Source organism: Stenella coeruleoalba (assembly GCF_951394435.1).
Source record: "Stenella coeruleoalba genome assembly, chromosome: 2".
NCBI lineage: Eukaryota > Metazoa > Chordata > Mammalia > Artiodactyla > Delphinidae > Stenella > Stenella coeruleoalba.
Window position 1 is genome coordinate 159,180,650 of NC_137147.1, and position 19,589 is coordinate 159,200,238.

A 19,589-nucleotide genomic window follows, 5' to 3' on the forward strand; every position below is an offset into this window, starting at 1 on the left:
TTGAGGAATTCAGGAGAGTTCTGAAATGGTAGAGAGAAACCCAGCCCCATGTAGTTGGTGGGAAAAGGCTTTTAAGGCTTCGCATCTGTAAGCATGTTCCCAAAGAAGAAATGGCAACATTTCAGACAGAGGGGCTGTGAGGCCATCTCAGTTGAGGTCTGCCTTGGTTCCCCGACTTAGATCCCGGGGCTGGGGCCGATGACAGAGCCCCTAGGGCAGCAGGCGTTCTCCTCCCTGCTGTCACCAGGTTTCAAACAATTGCTTCTGCGGCTGGGGCGCTCTTTGCTCTTGTCCTGTGCAGATCAGCAGTTAAGTGGAAATGCGGTAGATGCAGCCTTAATATTATTTACTATACTACTTCCTGCATAATGTGAAGCTTGACCCTTGGTGTGCGGAGAGCTCTCCTTCCCCCTCGACTCCCCTCCCCTTCCTTTCTCTTAAGATTTTAGTTTCGGTATTGTTCTTAATGGTTAAATAGAATGTCAAACGCTGAGACAGGTACTGGATTAAAAGATCAATAAGTGTGTGGATTTGTACTTGCCGTTTAAACTTACCCCTCTCAGAGCCTCTTCTGGTCTGAGTTACAGCTGCCTTAAAACTCTGCATTTCAAACGACAGCTCTGTTTACTGTGTGTGTGAGTGAAATAGACACAGAAACTGGAATTTTTTGTGTCTCAGGGGCTCAGGTGAAAATGCACGTATTGCACGGGTGGAGTCACAACTCTGGGGGCATATGGGCCCGTTTTATTTTTTTCCAGTAGGATCTGGGAGGGTGAGAACGGCAGATAGAAGTACCATCCCAGAGTCCAGGCTTGGAAACTTTCTCCGACAGCCTGAGCGGTTCACTTCCCTGCAAATCCCATTCCAGGCCGGGCCAATTCCGAGCAATCAGTGAAGTGGGGTTACGTGCAAGTAACCCTAAAGTGCTCCCTCTCCTCTCTTTCAGGCCCTCTCCCTGCTCTGGGCCTGGGGAGCCGGCTCTGCAGCTGGGCCTCTCTTAGGGTCCGTGTGTTCTCCTGGCTTTGAGCGGTTGTGTGGCTCACCCCGTCAGCCCTCATCCTTCCCAGCCCACCCTCTTATCAGGCTGCCTGGGATTAGGTCTGGGCTGGGGGCCGCTGGGCCATTGAAGGAAACCAATAAATCAAGTCAGGTTCCAGAGAGGGACCTCAGGGCTGCGATTCAGAAAGTGTGTCTGGAGAGGCCAAGGAAGCCAGGGCCCTTCTCGCTCCACGGCAGCACCCCTTGGGCGTCAGACGCAGGCCCTTAATTCCCTGGATTTGATGGGACATTGGTGGGGAGATAGGGGTGAAGGGGGTGTGTTGGCCCAGGTCCTGCTGGGGCCCCCAAGATCGGGGAGTGTGAGGTCCGGTCTGTGTGGGGGTTGTCTTGCCAGGGAGGCTGGGGTGGAGGAGGAGGATGCCCAGGTGCCTGAAGGCCTCTGGGGGCTACTCTCACTCGCCTGTCTCTCTCGCGGGCCTTCGCCTTTACCCACGCAGGGAGCCAGGTGTGCCGGCCGCCTCTGCTGCACGGATCCCTGCCCTGGCTGGACGGCGGCAAGGCGCTGGGCAGCCACCACACCGCTTCGCCCTGGAACCTCAGCCCCTTCTCCAAGACGTCCATCCACCACGGCTCCCCGGGGCCCCTGTCGGTCTACCCCCCAGCCTCGTCCTCGTCCCTGTCGGCGGGCCACTCCAGCCCGCACCTCTTCACCTTTCCACCCACCCCGCCGAAGGACGTCTCCCCGGACCCGTCCCTGTCCACCCCGGGCTCAGCCGGCTCGGGCCGCCAGGACGAGAAGGAGTGCATCAAGTACCAGGTGCCTCTGCCTGACAGCATGAAGCTCGAGTCGGCGCATCCCCGCAGCAGCATGACCACCCTGGGAGGGGCGGCGGCCTCAGCCCACCACCCCATCACCACCTACCCGCCCTACGTTCCCGAGTACAGCTCCGGACTCTTCCCGCCCAGCAGCCTGCTCGGGGGCTCCCCCACTGGCTTCGGATGCAAGTCGAGGCCCAAGGCCAGATCCAGCACAGGTAGGAACGTTCTCTCCCCTCGAGACCTTTCCCCTCGCCCCCCTCCCTGCTCCAAAATCCGGGACAGGGACTAGAGCGTGCTCTCCAGCCCCTCCCGGGGGCTGGGTGGCCGTTCAGACCCTTCAAAGATTTAATATCTTCCCATTCTTCCAGTGGGGAAAGAATGAGGTGTGTCCTCTCTCATTCCTGTCTTCAGAGCAGAGGGCAAGTGAGATCTGATTTAAAAAGCCACCCGCAAGAGCTGGGGAAGGAAAAAGACAAACAAAAACAAACCCCCATCTCCTGCCTGTCCTGCCAGGGAACTTCTGGGTGCTGGCAGTAACCTTTAGTCAGTTTCCAAGCGCAAATGGAAGGGGAGGGAATACATCTTTAGTGTTTAGTGCTAAAAACGAAACCTCCTGAAACCCAAACAAACACAGGTCCCTCCTCTGACCCCCCTGGCCTCTGCATCCTGACCGTTCTCCTCCGCTCAGCTCAGAGGGGGTCATACAGTCACCAGAGGACAGCCCTTCACACAGACATGTATAAATAAAGCGTGTGTATATTTTTCGCCGGGGGCGGGACCGTGGCAAAGACAGGACACACATTCTCTGCGTGGAAAAGAAGTCTCCCATCCTGACTTCTGGGTAGAGAGGTGGGCTCTGCCCTGGGGAGGCAGTTCAGTGGAAGTCAGAAGGGCTAGTTAACTGCAGTATCTTCCAGTGCTGCGAGCTCAGGCAGGGAAGGAAGGCGTCTTACGAGCTACTCCCCGACTGATCTGAAGCCAGAGGGGTTAGGAAGGATGGAAAAAGATTGCCCAGGTGTGTCTCTGCTTCCTCTGCCCATCTTCTCTCAGAAAAGCACACCCCAGCTTTATTCTCTTGGTGTAGAGGCTGGCATGGAAAGAAACAGGAAAGCCCGCACAAAGTATTTCTGCTTTAAAAATAAAATAATCCACCACCAATGTCGAAGCAGCTGAAACAGAGTCGGGGAGTCTCTGAGATGAGATTTCACTGTATTTTTTGAGATGGTTTGGGGAAGATTGGCATGTCTCCTTGGGGGTGTCCATTTCAGGGTGGACAGTCTCTGTCCTGGTCTGTCCCAACTGGGTACCCTCTGCTCTCTCTCTGTAGAGACTCTGTATACACAGAAGTGGTGGAAATCACTTGTCTTTGCTGGATGAGACAACCAGTCTTGAAACAGAACCTGCAAAACCGGGGTTTAGAAAACTTCCGAGGGAGGGCTCTGGGTGCCCAGTGACCATGAGATCAGTTTCCAGGGTTTTTTTCCAGGGTGACATTCACTCCGACTGCCTGGGCAGGACTGTCTCTATTTAGTTGATATGTTTTAGCTAATCCAATTATTTTCAGACTGCTGCACGCGACAGTTGCATTGTTTATCCCGAGCCAGGAACTTTAATAGAGCCCGGATGCGGTTAGGCTGACAGAAAACTCAGACCTGCGTGTTCAGTACATGAAAGTCGGCAGAGGGAGAGGGAGGTAGGCTCGCTGGTGGAGCTGAAGAGAAAGCAAGAGGAAGGGAGCACAGGGCAGGAAAGTGGCCTGGCTGCCTCGGCGAGTGGAGGGTCCCCGGGAAGCGGGGTACAGATCTGCTCACAAAAGCGGGGGCGGGGCGGAGGGGGCTCGATCAGGGCTCCGAGGCTGACGGCAGTAAGAGAACAACCTGTCCATTTTGAAGTCGGGGTGGGATTTTTTGGGGGGAAGTTCTCTTTTCTGGTAGGGCTAAGAAGTTGGGGGCCAGATCGTGGTGTCTGAGGCTGGGGTGGTGGTTTGTGTAGGGAGGGGCCAGAGTGACTTTTCCAAATGCCTCTCGTCCTCTGCCCTCATTTCCGCATGTGATCTCTCCCCCTCCATCGGGCACACCTTCTGCCTTCGGGTTTGCCTGGCTTTTCTGTGTCTTCCCTGGAGACCGGGACATTTGGGGAGGGGGGAGGGGCGAGGGCGAGGGCTGTGGTTTCCCTAAACCAGAACCAGGGGTACCTGTATACCTATTTTCTTTTATTTTTTTTGGAGAGGAGAGGAGCCGGTTTAAATTTGGCTTTTGACTTCCTCCTCCTTATTCCTTTCTCACAGTCAGAAAAACCCAGAGCAACACAATTGGGCGGCGAGGGAGCTGGGACTTTCGGGAACGTGGAGCGCGCAGGGCAGGTTTCGAGGCTCCGTGAAGAGGGTGGAAGGAGTGGGAATTCCTGAGAAGGGGATTCTCTTGGTTTTAGTGGTTGCTTTTCTGTTTTTTTTTTTTTTTTTCTTTAACCTCTTCTTTGCTATCGTCTGAAGGAGGAGCCCAGAGAAGGGAGGGTTGTCGCATTTTGGAGAAACGGTTGAGTTGTGGTTTAGAGCACCTATTGCTTTTTTAACGCCCGGGCTGTCCGGGCTGAGATGTGTCTTTGCAAACAAGACACCAAGCCTTTTGTGTGTGTGTGTGTGGGGGGACCATTTCTTAGCTCCCACCCCCTCCACCGTGGGCATCCAGCTCCCCCTTTTTCTCTGCAGCCTCCCTACTCCTTCAGTCCGGCCTCAGTTTCAGGATTTCAGTCGGAGGCCAAGGGGTGTTTGAAAATGGCTGTTGAGCGTGAGGAGGCCTCCCGGCGCTGTGGTTGTCACCTAAGAGCGAGGTGTCTGTCTGAGCAGCTCACAGCAGGCGGTGAGCGAGGAGAAAGAAAGCAGGAGACAGTCAGGGCCTCCGTTAGGAAAACTGCTTGTTTGCTGAAGTCACAGATGAGAGGCAACAAGGAGAGAAAAAAAATAAAATAAAATAAGAAAAAGCCACGCAAGGCAATCACAAACTTGCCGAGTGAATCAAGACAGAAAATTGCTCTAATGTGCAATTGCTGGAGAAGCAACTGTTGCTGGCTTTCAAGGTCCCTCGGAAAAGGAAGCTGTTATTCTCCCCACTGGCTGACAAAGGAAAGGAAATCAGACTAATCGTGTCAGGCAGGGAGATCCCCTGGCCCAGGTGCCCAGGAGCGGGGCAGTCCAGCCCGAGCTGCTGGGGATGCAGGGGACTGGGAGCCTGAGAAAACCCCCAGAGGTCTGGGACAAAACGGCTGGGAGCCCGAGGCCCCTGTCTGCACAGGATGGGGAGCGTGCCAGGCCTGGCCAGTGTCCCCAGAAGAGGCTGACACAGCGCCCACCGGGGGCACGAGCACTGCGGGGGCCCTGGCTATGCCTGCGGCCACACCTCCTCACCCACTCGCCCTCTCCTCCCCCCGTGCCTCTCCCACCTTCAGCAGCCACGTCCCGAAGGCTTGTGACCCCAGAGCAGAGGAACCTGGATGTGATTCAGCCCAGAGCCTACTCAGAGCTGCTGGATGCCTAGCAAATGCTCCTGGCCCATGAGGGCCACATTTCTGTGGATAATCTCAGGGGTGCTTGGAAGGCTCTCTGTAGACCCCGGGTTAAGAACTTTTGGAATTTGGAGCAAGAAATTGAAATCTCTCAACTCCTTAACTTTTTTTTTTTTTTTTGAGAGCCTGTCCCTGGAGAAAAGCCCAGGCTCAGGGGTGTAAATTCCTTGCCACCCTCATCCTTGGTCTGGGGGTCCCCGGGCCCTGGGCTGGCCTTGCCCTCCTCGTGGGGAGTCAAGATTCCCAAGCGTCCTGCCTGCGGGTTCCCTTCCTCCACCCCGTCTTCCTGGTAGCTTGGGGTCAGCTGATTAATCTCTTAAAACAACTGGTAGGGGCTCATCTTTCTCCCCTACCATCCCCGAGCCCCTTCCCAGCACCCTAAAGACCCTTTCCTGACTCCTCTTCTGGGGGGCACCAGCTCTGCTGAAGCCACTGGCCCTGTAGGGTTGGGGGCTCCTCCTGGGTCCCTCTCGGTTGGCAGTGAGGCTGGTGCGTCCTCGCCAGGAGAACGAGGCCCCCCAGGAGCGGGGCAGGTTCTCCCAGAAACCGTCCTGTCCTTCTTCCTCTCGGGGAAGTTGAGAAGAACTCTGTGAGCAAACTCCCCTCCTCCTAAAATGGTATCTGGAGGGATTCTCTCCCGGGGCTTTCGCTCTCGAGGTGGGTCCCCGTCACTCTCCAGCCCCGGGACTGAGTGCTGTTTCAACCCGGCCTGGCCGGTTTTCTGTTGATTTTGTTTGTTTGTTTTTTTTGGAAAAAGAGCGACTGCAGGCAAGTCTTGGTTAATGAGCCACAACCCAAGGGCCTCCCCCCTGCCCTCCCCCCATAAACTGGCCCCTTCTCCTGACTCTGCCCCTCCCAGCGCTTCCCCTCGTTCTGTTTCCCTCCCTCCCCATCTCCAGCTTCCTCGCCTTCCAGATTGCTCTGCGTTTCCCTCCAACCTTCAGACTGGGGTCTCAGTGGCTGGAAAACCACAGAAAACCTTGGGTTTTTTCTAGAGAGTAAAAAAGATGATGGGGGAATGAATGAGTGGACCCTGCTGGGTCTTCATCTATTTCTTGCCAGCCGGGGACATCTTACAGTTTTATTGGAAGTAAAATCTAAGGCCCTCGGTGCTAAAATCAATCAGCCAATTGATCCATCTGTTCATCTGTGGATTATCTGTTTCTCCATCTAGCTATCGATGAATCTCTCCTTTGGCCCCATCGTAATCTTCATTATTTAATCAATCCGCATAGACAGAGCTGGTGACGATAATGGATCATCTTTGTTTTCGTCCGAGGGAAGCGAATGGAATGTTGTGCTTTCGCCATCGACCGGGGCTCAGGGTTTTCTCAGGGAACTGTTTCAAGTTGAAATTCGCCTTCCTCCTTGGCTCTGCCTGACCTTCCCCGTCAAGTCAGGCAGGCCCAGGACGAGGTTCTGCTGCTACTGATTCCTGTGCTGTTTCTTGGGCTGGGAGCTGTGTGTGTGTGTGTCCACGGGGAATGGTTAGGCCATGAAAGTGTCACACAGTAACTCTTTTCAACTCAGGAGCCACCTTCAAGGGAGCTGGGCAAGTTCCCCAAAAGAGGAAAAAAGAGATAGAGAAGAAGTTCTCCATTGAACTTTCATTGCCTAATTCTGCTGACAGCTTTTCTGTGTGTCTTCCTTCCATAAGTGACTTATGTGTGATCTTGTTTTCAGAAGGCAGGGAGTGTGTGAACTGTGGGGCAACGTCCACCCCGCTGTGGCGTCGAGATGGAACAGGGCATTACCTGTGCAACGCCTGTGGGCTCTACCACAAGATGAACGGACAGAACCGGCCCCTCATCAAACCCAAGCGAAGGCTGGTGAGTTGTCCTAGGGAAGCACTGGCCCGACACTCTCCGTTTTGTGTCTTTAAGTTCCTCTCTTCAGGAAGAAGGGCTTCTGCTGGAAATTGGCAGGACGGCTCAAAATCAGCTCGCTTGGGATAGTTTTCTTTTTTCTTCTTTGTTTTCTTTTTTGCAAATTACATATACAGAAAGGGCCCCCCGCCCCTGCCTTTCTCCCCCTCCATGGTTCTTAAGTCACTTATCACATTTTTAAGGATGCTCACTTCTGGGTTATCAAATCTTAAACGTCTTCACTGATAGAATGATTGCTTTCACAGGACCAGGGTGACTGATTTAAGATGCATTGATAGTCACGGTGTCACAGAGGAATTCAGTACGGGGATGGAGTGTCCCAGGTGCCACCCAGAACTTGTTTCTGAAGTCATACAAGTGGGCTCCTAGGAAGTAATTACAGTCTCAGGGTTGCCTTAGTGACACGGATGAGATCTCATGGGCCAGGGCTAATTAACTGAATTTCACAAACAGCGGCCATTGGGCTCAGTGGAGTTTTTCTTCTTCCTTCGTCCGAAGAATTGAGGAATTGCCACAGGTAATTCCTGCGGGGAGAACTGTGCGATTCCTGTCCTGCTTCTTGGTCTCCCCTAGTGTCTGGTCTTATTTTCCCTTTGAACTCCTGCCGGTCGGGTGATAGTTTCCTCTCTCCCCCCTCTTTGTCCCCTTCTTAAACCTCTTGACCCCTAGGAATACTTGAGAAAACCTGGCCCTGGCAAGCATTTATAAGGAAAACTAGCCTGAGAGGTTCATTTGCAAACTTGTCTTTGGAATCTCAGGCCAGATTGAATAGCAAGTGTATGTAACAGACAAATAAAAGCAGGCTTGGCAAATGATAACTGTAACCACAGTCAAGAGATCAAAATGCTTTTTGTGGTGATTCACCAAGTAGAGAGGGGAGGAGGGGAATTTCCCCATGCAAATTAATGGATGAAGCCGCATCCCTCAGATTCTAAGGTGGACCCTTCCCAAATCCTCTGCATTCTTTTTAAAGAATTATTTGTCTTCTCCATCCGATGTTAGTGCAAATCAACACCTTTCACATCCTCTTCAGAAGAAGGAAAATCTGTCTAGGGATGGCAGCGCCCACGTGACTGTAATTTTTGGCAATCCTAGGTCTCTAGGCTTTATTCTTTCTGATCTTTGCCCCTTTCTCCAGCTCTCTCAACCTTCCCCCGACTTGTCCCCATGCTCTTTGGTACTTTTTTTTTTTCCTTTCTCTCATGTGCAAAGCTAACTTCCTAGGAAAAAGCTGCCGGATATCTGAGCTCTGGAGATAACTCATAAACAACAACTCAGCTTCCCCAACTTAAACATCAAGATGTTTGAACGTATCAGAACAAGACGTGTTTGAAAAAAAAAAAATGGCTGGAGATGTTAGCACAGAATGAATATGATCGCACCACAAAAGAATGTTCTGAATCACTCAAAACCTGGCCTTAGGAAAAAAAAAAAAAAAAAGAGAGAAAAAAAGAAAAGGAAAGGAAAACAAAAGAAAGAAAACTAACAACAAAAAACTTCTTGTTAAAATAAGTCATGGTACCATTATAATTGGACTTTTTTTTTTTTTAATGTAAAAGTAAAGAAGGAAAAAGAGAGCAGTGAAGTGTCTGACCCCGTAGTTGTCTGGTTGATAAGCAAGAGTACATTTGACATTTTCTTGGGGTTTCTTCTGTCTGGGTAGATTGTACAGGAGGGCTGGACTTGCATTCTACATAATTTTGTCTTCATTCACCTTTCATAAGAAATCTCTAGAACTCTGAGTAATAATTACTTTTAATTCTAGAGTTTCTTCGCCATCACATGTGAAGCTGCCTTCTCTTTCTTACTCATCTCTTCCGGGTGTTTTTTTATTTTTAGTTCCATAGAATTCACATGCTCCAGAGAGATACTCGGGGCCCATTCAGGATATATATACGTATCTTTTTAGCCCTTAGATATATTTGACTTCTGAATATCTAGAACTTTGTTCTTTCCTATATTTCCTGTTCCTCCTTCCCTGCTCTGTCTCTCCAGTTCGCTGCTTTTGCACACTTGCAGACTTGCTGAAGACCACCCCGCCTGCCCGCTCTGTGTAGTCAGCTCTTCCATAGATGCATATCTAACACTGAATGAACTCGTGCAGGAAATAGAAGGGAAGACCCATAGAATTGTTTTCCTAGTGTTGCAAGATTTTCATAAGTCTCACAACTAGCTTGCTTTATTAATGTACTTTGTCTTCTGCTAGTGACCCAAACTGTGACTTTTAGAGGTTCTGTATAAATCCTCATAAAGTCTAAGCCTGTTTGGATTCATGTTACCTTCAATACACTGCAAAGGGCTGCACCATGAGCGTGGTTATTTGGAACTCTTATTTTATCGGTTGGCATTGAGCACTTGTACCATCCCTTCTCAGTTGTTGGGCCGGGAAATCCGGCACTTGCGTAGATATTAGTCTATTATATCCAGGTATTTCTTTTAAAGGGGGAAGACCAGTCCAGGACTATAATAATAATCACATGATCATGTAGTTGTCAAAATCCTTAAGCACCAATTTCATATATCGTTTTCCTCCCAAGAGTACACAAGAGCAATGGTTAAGTCTTAAATTATCACGTTTCATAAAGGCAGGTGGACCAGAGGCATGTGGGATAAGAGACAGCACCCTTGGACTGCGGTGAATTATTTTCCAAACGGACAACTCAAAAGTAGAACCTTCTCAGTTATGAGGGAGAAGAGCTGTTTTTCCTTTCTAGTTCCTCAGGACGCAGAAACTAAGAATTACTAAAAACAAACAAACAAATGAAAAAAGCCACAGCTCTGCTATTTAAACCTGTGGGAAGGGGCAGCATCTCTGTGGAACAATTGAGTAGCTTTGAAAGGAAAGGAATCAGCTTGGTTCATTCAGAATTGCCAGTGGGTTTTCAACATCTGACCTCTTCGGGTGTTTGGCCCAACTTCTTGCTGGATAAAATACTGAGGGAAAAGCACACCCTGATCCCTGTCCTTTCGTTCTGTGCTTTCATAACCATGCCAGAGTTTTCTTGATCACAGATAAAGACCAGATGAATTCTTTTTTTTTTTTTTTGCGGTACGCGGGCCTCTCACTGTTGTGGCCTCTCCCGTTGCGGAGCACAGGCTCCGGACGCGCAGGCTCAGCGGCCATGGCTCACGGGCCCAGCCACTCCGCGGCATGTGGCATCTTCCCGGACCGGGGCACGAACCCGTGTCCCCTGCATCGGCAGGCGGACTCTCAACCACTGTGCCACCAGGGAAGCCCACCAGCTGAATTCTTACTCCTTCTCTTGCCTTTGATAATATCTTTGAGTCCCAGGGACCGAAATAATTTTGCAGTTGAAATTTTCTTTTTATGTTGCAAGGGGGTGTGAGGAGATGAGAGATATATGGTTACAAGTGACCCAACCTCATTTCCTTTCAAAAGTTTTTGAGCTTAAGTTTTCTTTTTTAACGTATGGACATAGGAAATAGTCCCCTTCTACATTTAAGTGCGTCGAAAAGTGAAAGAAAAATCTCCCTTTTAAAGGAAATGAGGGCAGTGACACAATCAAATAATGAAAATTCAGCTTGGGGCTGACATCTGACCTGTAACCATTTTGCTCTGTGAACAGCAGATAGGAAGCACCTACTTTCAAGAGGGTGAAATGAAATGAAGTTAGGAGCGGGGCCAGTGTTCCTGGTGGATTGCAAAATTCCTTGTTCCTCTCAGTTTGTCTCACTAACTGAAAGCCACCTGAAGATGGCTGTCACCACGAGTGACCAAATCTGAAAGCGTGGGCCGTGCACAGTTAGGATGCCTGCAAGTTGGCTGAGGTCTTGTTCAGTTAGGATGTCTGGCTTGGTGCTTTCTCCGTGGCCCATCCCGTGGGTGCCAGCCACACGTGCGCAGACGTTCTCTCATTCTGTCAGCACTCTGCCCTCCTTATCATCCAGCGTTTCTTGATTTGGGATCTAGAAAGCGCTTCTGATGCTTGGGTTTGTTCTTCCTTGGCTGTTGCTCTATTGTGATGACCAGTATCCTTGTTGAGAACTGCTTTTCTGGGCAGTTGCTCTTGAAAAAGACCGCCTGTAGGCCTGGCAGAGGAAGCCACTGAGAGCCTGGTACCCAAACGAGTCTGGTTAATTCAAAATTGCTACCCATAAAAATGAAAGATCTGGAAAACTTTGGGGGGAGGGAGGGGGGCTCGTTATGTCGGTGAGGTGATGTCGGCTTTCTCATCCTCCCGAATCCTTCCCCAGGGGACAGCAGGCTGTGTGCTGACCACCGGACTATGGTCTGACCTGCTCCTATGCCAGTGGATTGGCTTCATGTTTCTTCTAGATGCAGGTTTTGGGGATCTTTATTACTTTCATGTGGGCCACTTGCTAGTTTTGATTTCAGTGATAATTTTTTTTGAGTTGGCCTCCGTAGCTCTGCAAACCCATTTAACACTTGTTTTGATTTTTATCCTCCCCTCTCTTCCCGCTCCCCAGTCAGCAGCAAGAAGGGCAGGTACGTCCTGTGCAAACTGTCAAACCACAACCACGACTCTCTGGAGAAGAAATGCCAATGGAGACCCTGTCTGCAATGCCTGCGGGCTGTACTACAAGCTGCACAATGTAAGTGTCCCGGGGACCCGCCCCTCCTCCCGGAATGGCCCCCTTCGCATGAGGCCCAGTGCCCAGCATCCCCCTTCCCTGGTCCCCTTTCTGAGTTTTTTAAAAAAGAATTTTACTGGAGTATAGTTGATTTACCATGTTGTGTTAGTTTCAGGTGTACAGCAAAAGTGGTTCAGTTATACCTATACTATATCTATTCTTTTTCAGATTCTTTATCCATCTAGGTTATTACAGAATACTGAGTAGAGTTCCCTGTGCTCTACAGTAGGTCCTTGTTGGTTATCCATTTGAATCGCCCAATGACAAGGCTCAGAAAAGGCACTACAATAGGACCCAGTGTAGGAAGGGACTCGGCACAGCGTAGCCTTGCTGAGATTGAAGACTCTGAAGCAGATGACCCAGCCCCTTAGTTTGTATTGGAAACAGTACGCATGGTGGGCCTGGTCTGGGTTTTTAAGGGGAGAAAAATCTTTCTCTTGGAAAAACCAAAGTCACCAGTCATATTTTGATGTTTCCTTGAGTTTTTAAACGTTTTGCAAAAAAAAAAAAAAGAGAATGAGCCAGTGAAAAGAGAAAGGTAAATAGGATTGTAATGCACGGCACAGGAGTTCAGGGCGATTCAGTCACTGAGGGGTAAAGAGCCTTGGTGAATTTTAAACGGATTCTCTGAATAAAAGATACGAGATGAGAGATTTCATCTGCTGAGTTTGTCCTCACCAGGGGAACTCTTGCAAAGCAGCCGACGGAGGTTATCCTTACCAGGGAAAAGAATGCTTTTCTCCTTCTAGATCACATTAGCAGAATGATAATTGTCAGTCAGTCACATGGGTTTGGCTGTGTCATTTTTAATCTTTCAATTTGGGGGTCCTCCCATTTTGTAATATGTTTACCTTTAAAAAAATTTTTCAGCTTTTTTTTTTTTTTTCCCTGCAACAACTCTGGCTGACAGGCCATGACCCTTATGAGGCCAGAAGTTTATGTTGATCCCAGAGAAAGAATTTTGTCTCTGTCTGTCTGTCTCTGTCTGTCTTTCCCTGTCTCTCTCACATCATCTCTCTGGCTCTGTCCGGTTCTCCTGAAGTCTCTTGACCAGTCTGATTTTGGTAATGTCTGGGAGCGAATGGGGAAAGGCGGAGGGCTTTGCTCAGAACCATTCTGACAGTCAACGCATCTTACCAAAAACACCTGGGAATTGGGGAGGAAGCTTTTTTGGTTAGCGTTTTTGAACCACAGGAGAACTTCCCAGGGTGACCCCAGCAACTAGTCCTTTTGTGCTTCTTGGGAATGAGTTGATTTGATTCCTGGGGACCCCCGTAACACTCACCTCCCTGCCCATATGCCGTCCGCTCTCGAGAGGAGGGGCCCGGCGCTGACGGAACGGGGCTCTTACTACAGTCCATCGTTTCTCTCCCACACGTCCTCAGACTGTGGTCTGTGTACATTTATCAGCAATGAAACCCCAGGCCCGTTCTCACTTTGGGGAATTTCCTTACTCACTGCCGTGAAGAGAAGCAGATTTGTGATTAAAATCTGGAAGATTTGGGGCCTTTCAGGTTTATGAGCTACCCAGTGGTTGGTACAGCCGATCAAATGATTTGGGGGTTGTAATGTATGGTTTTGCAAAGAACTTTCATGTTACTTGATTACATTTGAGCCTCAAAGAGTCCCATGATGTAGGCAGGGCAGAGATTATTTTGATTTCCCTTTTACTTGAAGAAATGATGACTCAGAGAAGTAAGGAACATGGCTGATGAAGTAGAAGGGCCAGGATGGATTTCTGAATTGCGAAACGCCTTGCGGGGAGATCAGTAACCTCAGGACTAATAGGGAACAGAGGAGAGTAAGCACCTTCTCATTTTAGAATGTACCAAAGTTCTGTTCAAAGTAATGCATTGTGTGTGTATATATACTTCCTTCCTATTTCCACAGAAGTATAGGAATTATGAGAAACGAACCAGCTATAAATTCCTTTGACTACTCAGCCGCAGTGAGATAGGCTCTCAATTGTGTCCAATCTAAAAAAATATCTGTTTCTGAAGAATACGAATTTCTCATTAAATCAAAGACAGGTCAAGGAACCTTCTTCACTCCTCACTCCCACCCTATTCTAAATTAGCTCCCGACTTCATGGTTGGGCCCCAGTGGCTGGGAGATAGAAACGTGCTCATCCTCCAGAGCGGTTCTGCCTTCTCTGGTTTAGTAAGAATTCACAGAAGGAGGCGGATTTGTTGTGTATTTAACAATAAGAGATAATAATCTATTAACATTCTCCTCTTGTTGTGTTTTGTTCTGCCCATCGAGATACCATGCACGACCTAAGTTAGTTCCTGTTTTCTTATCTAGGTGTGTAGATAACTACCTATCTCAGTATCAGTGTTGCGACTAGTTATCTGGCTTTGTGTGTCTATCTGTGTAACTAGATATTATATTTAGATACCTGGCTCTGTATATCTAGATATCAGCGTAAAGAGCCATGTGTCTAGGCAGTATCTTGGGGGAGATTCGATGTGACAGTAGATTCCTATCGCCTCTGTAGGCTGCATCTTTATCTTGACTATGACTTTGAGGAAGGAACCCTGAGATGTTCTTTGGGCAACGACCTTTTAGGTCCTCTGTCGTCACTCACGTGGCCTTCCTGCACAAGGGGGAAGGCAGGTGTCTGTCCCACGGAGTGGTTCTGTACCCCTCTCCAGCTCAGGCCCAGCTCAGGCCCAGGAAGCTGTGGGTTTGCTGCTACCAGTAGTGTTGTCGGAGCCTGGCCTTCTTGGCTGCTAGATTCTTTCTTCCTTAACTATCCCTTTCTAGCCTTTGGAGCAAACAGGCAGGTCCTAGAGCCATGAAATCTTCTCTTCCTCCACCCTTGAGGACCCTGGAGGAAGGAGTTGTTTGTTTCCCAAGCAGTCAGGAGTGACTGAGACCCTGACCTTCCCTCTCTTGAGTCCCTTTGCCCATTTCCCCAGAAACACGGCCAGATGTGTGGTTGGTTTGCTCTACGGGGCAGATGGCCGCTATTGAGGTCAATCTGATTCTGACTCCTCGTGGGGAATGACCTCAGTTTGCTTTGTCAAGTCCCCTCTCTTGATTCTTCTCCCCACCCCCCTAAAACAAATGTGTATTCAAAACAAAACACATGAGGCTTATCAGAAAGAGAGCGATGGTCTGCTGCCCCGGGGACGGGACGGAAGACTAGCGCTTGCCTCTGTCTCTTTACTCAACTTCAGGCCTGGTCTTTGATTTTTAGGAGGAGAGTGCTTTCAGGCTAGCTTTGTACCCCGTAAGTGGATATTAAATTCTCGTGGATTGGTTGTTTCGCTGTTTGTCTAGTAAGAAGTGGATAGTCAGGACCAGGTAGAAATTGCAACTTTCAGTCATCACCGTGGCTGTGACGTGGGCAAGAGCTTATGTTTCGGAAAGACACTTTGTATTAAATTATGACCCCAGAACTTACACATTTCAGGGGAAGATTTTACAGCACCTCTTGTTTAGAGAAGTTCGTCAGAAGAGAGACAACCAGACATGACTTTGAAGAGGGAAGCGGTCCTAGCTTCTCAAGGCAGAGACAGACACTTAAGATCGATTGCCTTGCACAGTCCTAACACAGATTTTGGACCAGTAGACAAGATATTATTTCTCCCCTTGAAAACCCCTCCATTGCCTCCATGCTCATGAAGTAGTCTAAGGTCATTCTAATGGAAGAAGACAAGTTATTATTATATTTCAGTTAGCAGAGAAATACAACCATCTTGGGTGGGTCTCTAGAATATGTCCTTGGAGACAGAAAGTTCCCTGAGGCAAACTTTCCCCCAAATGATTGGTGCAGATGAATGTAATGAATAAGCCCTGCTTGGAACACCTTACCTATGGCCTCTGGGTTTCTGAAATTGATAGAGGCTGACAGACCCCCGCCGCAGAAGCCTAGCCTGCAGGACTCTGGGTCCCTGGGAAGGAGGCAGGAAGGTGGGGAGGAAGGGGCCTCCTGAAAGCAGATCCCCGATATGGGGCAGTCAGAGGAACCCGGGTTGGGGTGTGAAAGTCTGCACTATTTCAGAGCCAGCCAAATAAAGTAAAAAAAAAAAAAAAAAATTGATCTCTGTTTAGATTAACAGACCCCTGACTATGAAGAAGGAAGGCATCCAGACCAGAAACCGAAAAATGTCTAGCAAATCCAAAAAGTGCAAAAAGGTGCACGACACGCTGGAGGACTTCCCCAAGAGCAGCTCGTTCAACCCCGCCGCCCTCTCCAGACACATGTCTTCCCTCAGTCACATCTCACCCTTCAGCCACTCCAGCCACATGCTGACCACGCCCACGCCGATGCACCCGCCCTCCAGCCTCTCCTTCGGACCTCACCACCCTTCCAGTATGGTCACCGCCATGGGTTAGGGTCCCTGCTCGATGCTCAAAGATCTCCAGGCGAGAGTCCCTCCAGCCCCTTCTACGTGCATTTTTGCAGGAGCAGTATCATGAAACCGAAACCCGATGGATCTATATGTTTTTGCAGGCAGAAAGCAACACGATGTTTGCCACTTGGACAGAGGAGCCCGCTGTGGTGTCTGTGTTCTCACTCCCTGAATCTGGATACCATTTGTGAATAAGCCATTCAGACTCATATTCCCTATTGAACAGGGTCTCTCTAGTGCTGTGAAAAAAAAAAAATCGCTAAACATTGCATATAACTTATATTGTAAGAAATACTGTACATTGGAAGAAGAAGACTTTATTGCCTCTGTCAGGAAGGCACGAAGGACGCCATGCATTTTAAGGACGATGGAAGAAAATAAAGTGTGGAAATTAAGAAGAAACTAGTTCTGATATCCAAATGGACAAACTACCAGTTTTGTTTCCTTTTCCTGGTCACAGTTTGATGCATTAAAAGAAAAAAAAAAAAAAAGGAAAAAAAAAAAGAAAAATGTTGTAGGCGAATCATTCGTTCAAAGCTGTGGGCCTCTGCGTAGGAAATTCTATCACTCCGGGCAACGCGTTACACTCCCAGATTGCCATGGAGGGTTCAGTTAGACTTTCCTAGGCCTCCATGCTTTGTGAACAAGTCCCTGTAATTGTCGTTTGTATGTATAATTCAAAGCACCAAAGTAAGAGAAGTTGTAGATTTATTTCATCATATTATACAGACTGAATGGTTGTACAAATTTATTTCCTGCTAGTGTTAAGAACTGCTTTTTTTGTGTGTGTGTGTTTCCGTTTTAATATTTTCCTTCTCTCTCAATTTTTGGTTGAATAAACTAGATGACGTTCAGTTGACCTAAGGCGGTTGTGCTCCACAGGGCTGATTTTGTTTTTCCTTTTTGTTCCTCAATGATATTTATTAAATAGCTTCTAAGGGTACAAGAGCATCTGTCCTTTGTCACTTCTCCTGCAGCCTGTGCTATGAGGGTAGCAGTGTATGAGCTACCCGCGTGCATGTCAGCGGCTCGGGCCCGACAGCCCGGGTTCTGAGAGCAACCGGGCTGAATGTTAGCCCCTGTTGTGTTCTGTGTTAGTGATCACTGCCTTTCATGCAGTCTGTTGGAATAATAATATAAAAAGATAATAAGTTAAAAGATTTAAAAACAACCACATAACATGGTATCAAGAGTGGCGGCCAAGCTCTTCTAAAATCTGGTAGCTCTAGCTAATTGAAGCAAAAGGAGTTTAAACAAAACAAAACAAAACAACAAAGCCCAAAGTTGTTCAGTTATTCACTAGGAGATAAGGCAAACCCCAGATAGTCAACATCAGTTCATTTGGGAAACTGGGGATCTTTGGGGCTTATGGGATGCAGCCCAGAGGAAGGCATGCCCAGGCTGGAGTAGGTTCTGTGGTCCTCTCTGAGCTGCCGTTCCCTCCTCCTTGTCTAGCCTCAAGGAGACGATCTTCTAGCAGGAGAAACAGGAAGATTTCCTCGTTGGGAAATCTCGGCGGATTCTCGGGCGGATTTGCAGTTGCTGGATCTCTGCAAGATGGAAAGGAGCTGGGCTTCACGTCTGTTTTGCTTTTCTACTGTTGAATTGAATAACATCACAGTGAAGGGTTGATTGGAATGTTTGCGAAACATGAAATAACCATTTTGTAACCTACGCTGTATAGTTTCCTTTTACTCTGTTGACAGAATGTGTAACGCTGGCACACATCTGAAAAATCTCTGTTAATCGCCTCTCTGCTTTCTTAGCAAATATTTCAAGCCTAAAGCTCAATGTTGAAATAAAGAAGTAGAGGATTACTGAGATGCAAATGAAGATCTGACTGGCTCCTAATTCGGATGCGGTTTCTGGTTACTTGTGAAACACCCAAGGCAGTGGTCGTCTGTTGCCATCTTAAACTTGGGCGCTGTTACTGGAGAGTTCCAATGTTTCAGGATTTGCCACTTTTTTCCTTCATACAGATTTGAGTGAATGCCCTTTCACCTTAAGAACAGGAGTTCAAATTCTTGACATTCTTGGGGGTAGGAGAAGGGCGGGCAGGGGTGGGGGGCACACGTAGCAAAATCCCAAACTCAACACTCCAGCTACATTTTGTTTTAGGTGCTATAGCGATAGTGGTACGTTTGATCCTATTCCTGCCTCAGACAAATGCCATTTTATCATTCTGTACGTGGATTTTACATTCTAAGATATTTTTGGAGGATGACGCAAAAGATTTTAAAACAACTATGTAACTATTCTCCAGTTTGTCCTTTCGAATGTTATCATATGTTTTCATGGCTTCAATAGTTTTGTTCTTTCTTTTTTTCTTCACTTAAAAGAAAAAAGACACACTAGAACAGCCACAGGAGAGAGGGTTTCCTCTAGAAAAACAACAAGATTGTAGATCTAAAATGCTACTCCAATATTCTTGAGTAAATTGTACGCCTGATTAATTTTCCATCTCTTCTGCCTCGCTTTTGAAATAGCTGCACTTAGCACATCCATGGGAATATATGTGAAGATTTGGAATATTTCTTAAAAACATTTTAAAAGCCAACATAATAGAAAAAAAACAAACTACATAGCTGTTGAACAGTTTTGCCATTTATGGACGTTCGTGATGTAAAAATTCTGAATGAAAACACTTCTTTCATTGATGCAACACATAATACCTTTGAGGATCTAGGTTGAAGTCCATTTAAAAACTTTTTTTTTTTTAATTAAAAAAAAGCAGATTAGGAAATAGAGAAACCAAGGTTCCAGTGTCTCAGTCTGGTGACATTTACAGGTTATTCCCCTTTGAAAAAAACAACGTGAACTGTGGCGAGGTTGGGCCCCTGGGTTGGTCTCCATGCAAGCAGAAGGTGTGACACAAGTGGGGACACTCAGAACCTGCCTTCTGAGAGCAATGTCTATTTTCTAAACCATTTTTTAAGCGTTTAGAATTATTTTTAAAGCTGAGTCCTCATCGCAGGACATCATTTTAGTATTTCCTAAGTCTAGAAACTGTGTGAAAGGAGCAAATCCTTCCCAGGTAATGCATGTCGGATCCGAATTCAGTAAAACACCTGTTCACAAAATTCAAACTCAGAAACTCAAATGCCATCCATTTCCCACATCTGATATGTTCCTCACAATGGTGAATTGTCCCACTGACCTTTCAGAGATTTAGAAGCATTATGATTCCACGTTCTTCTGTGTACTATCCCCCTGTCCTCAACCCCAAATCCACCCCAAATCCTCAAACCATTCTTGTGATCCTTCCTGGACAGCAGGCATTACTGACTCCTCTGTAGAGAAATTCCCTTCCATTTCCAAGCTAAGCAGAGATTAAAAAATTTTTTTTTAA

General features: G+C 47.9%; 1 protein-coding gene across 1 annotated transcript; it reads left to right on the forward strand.

Moving 5' to 3' along the window:
• Positions 1–319: 319 nt before the first annotated feature.
• Positions 320–17,985, forward strand: GATA3 (GATA binding protein 3; the record flags this gene model as incomplete). The annotated part of the gene is made up of 5 exons (XM_079913618.1): positions 320–324; positions 1,435–2,033; positions 7,063–7,208; positions 11,715–11,840; positions 15,939–17,985. 5 exons carry the CDS (start codon positions 320–322, stop codon positions 16,221–16,223), a joined length of 1,161 nt encoding a protein of 386 aa, XP_079769744.1. The 3' UTR covers positions 16,224–17,985.
• Positions 17,986–19,589: the final 1,604 nt, after the last annotated feature.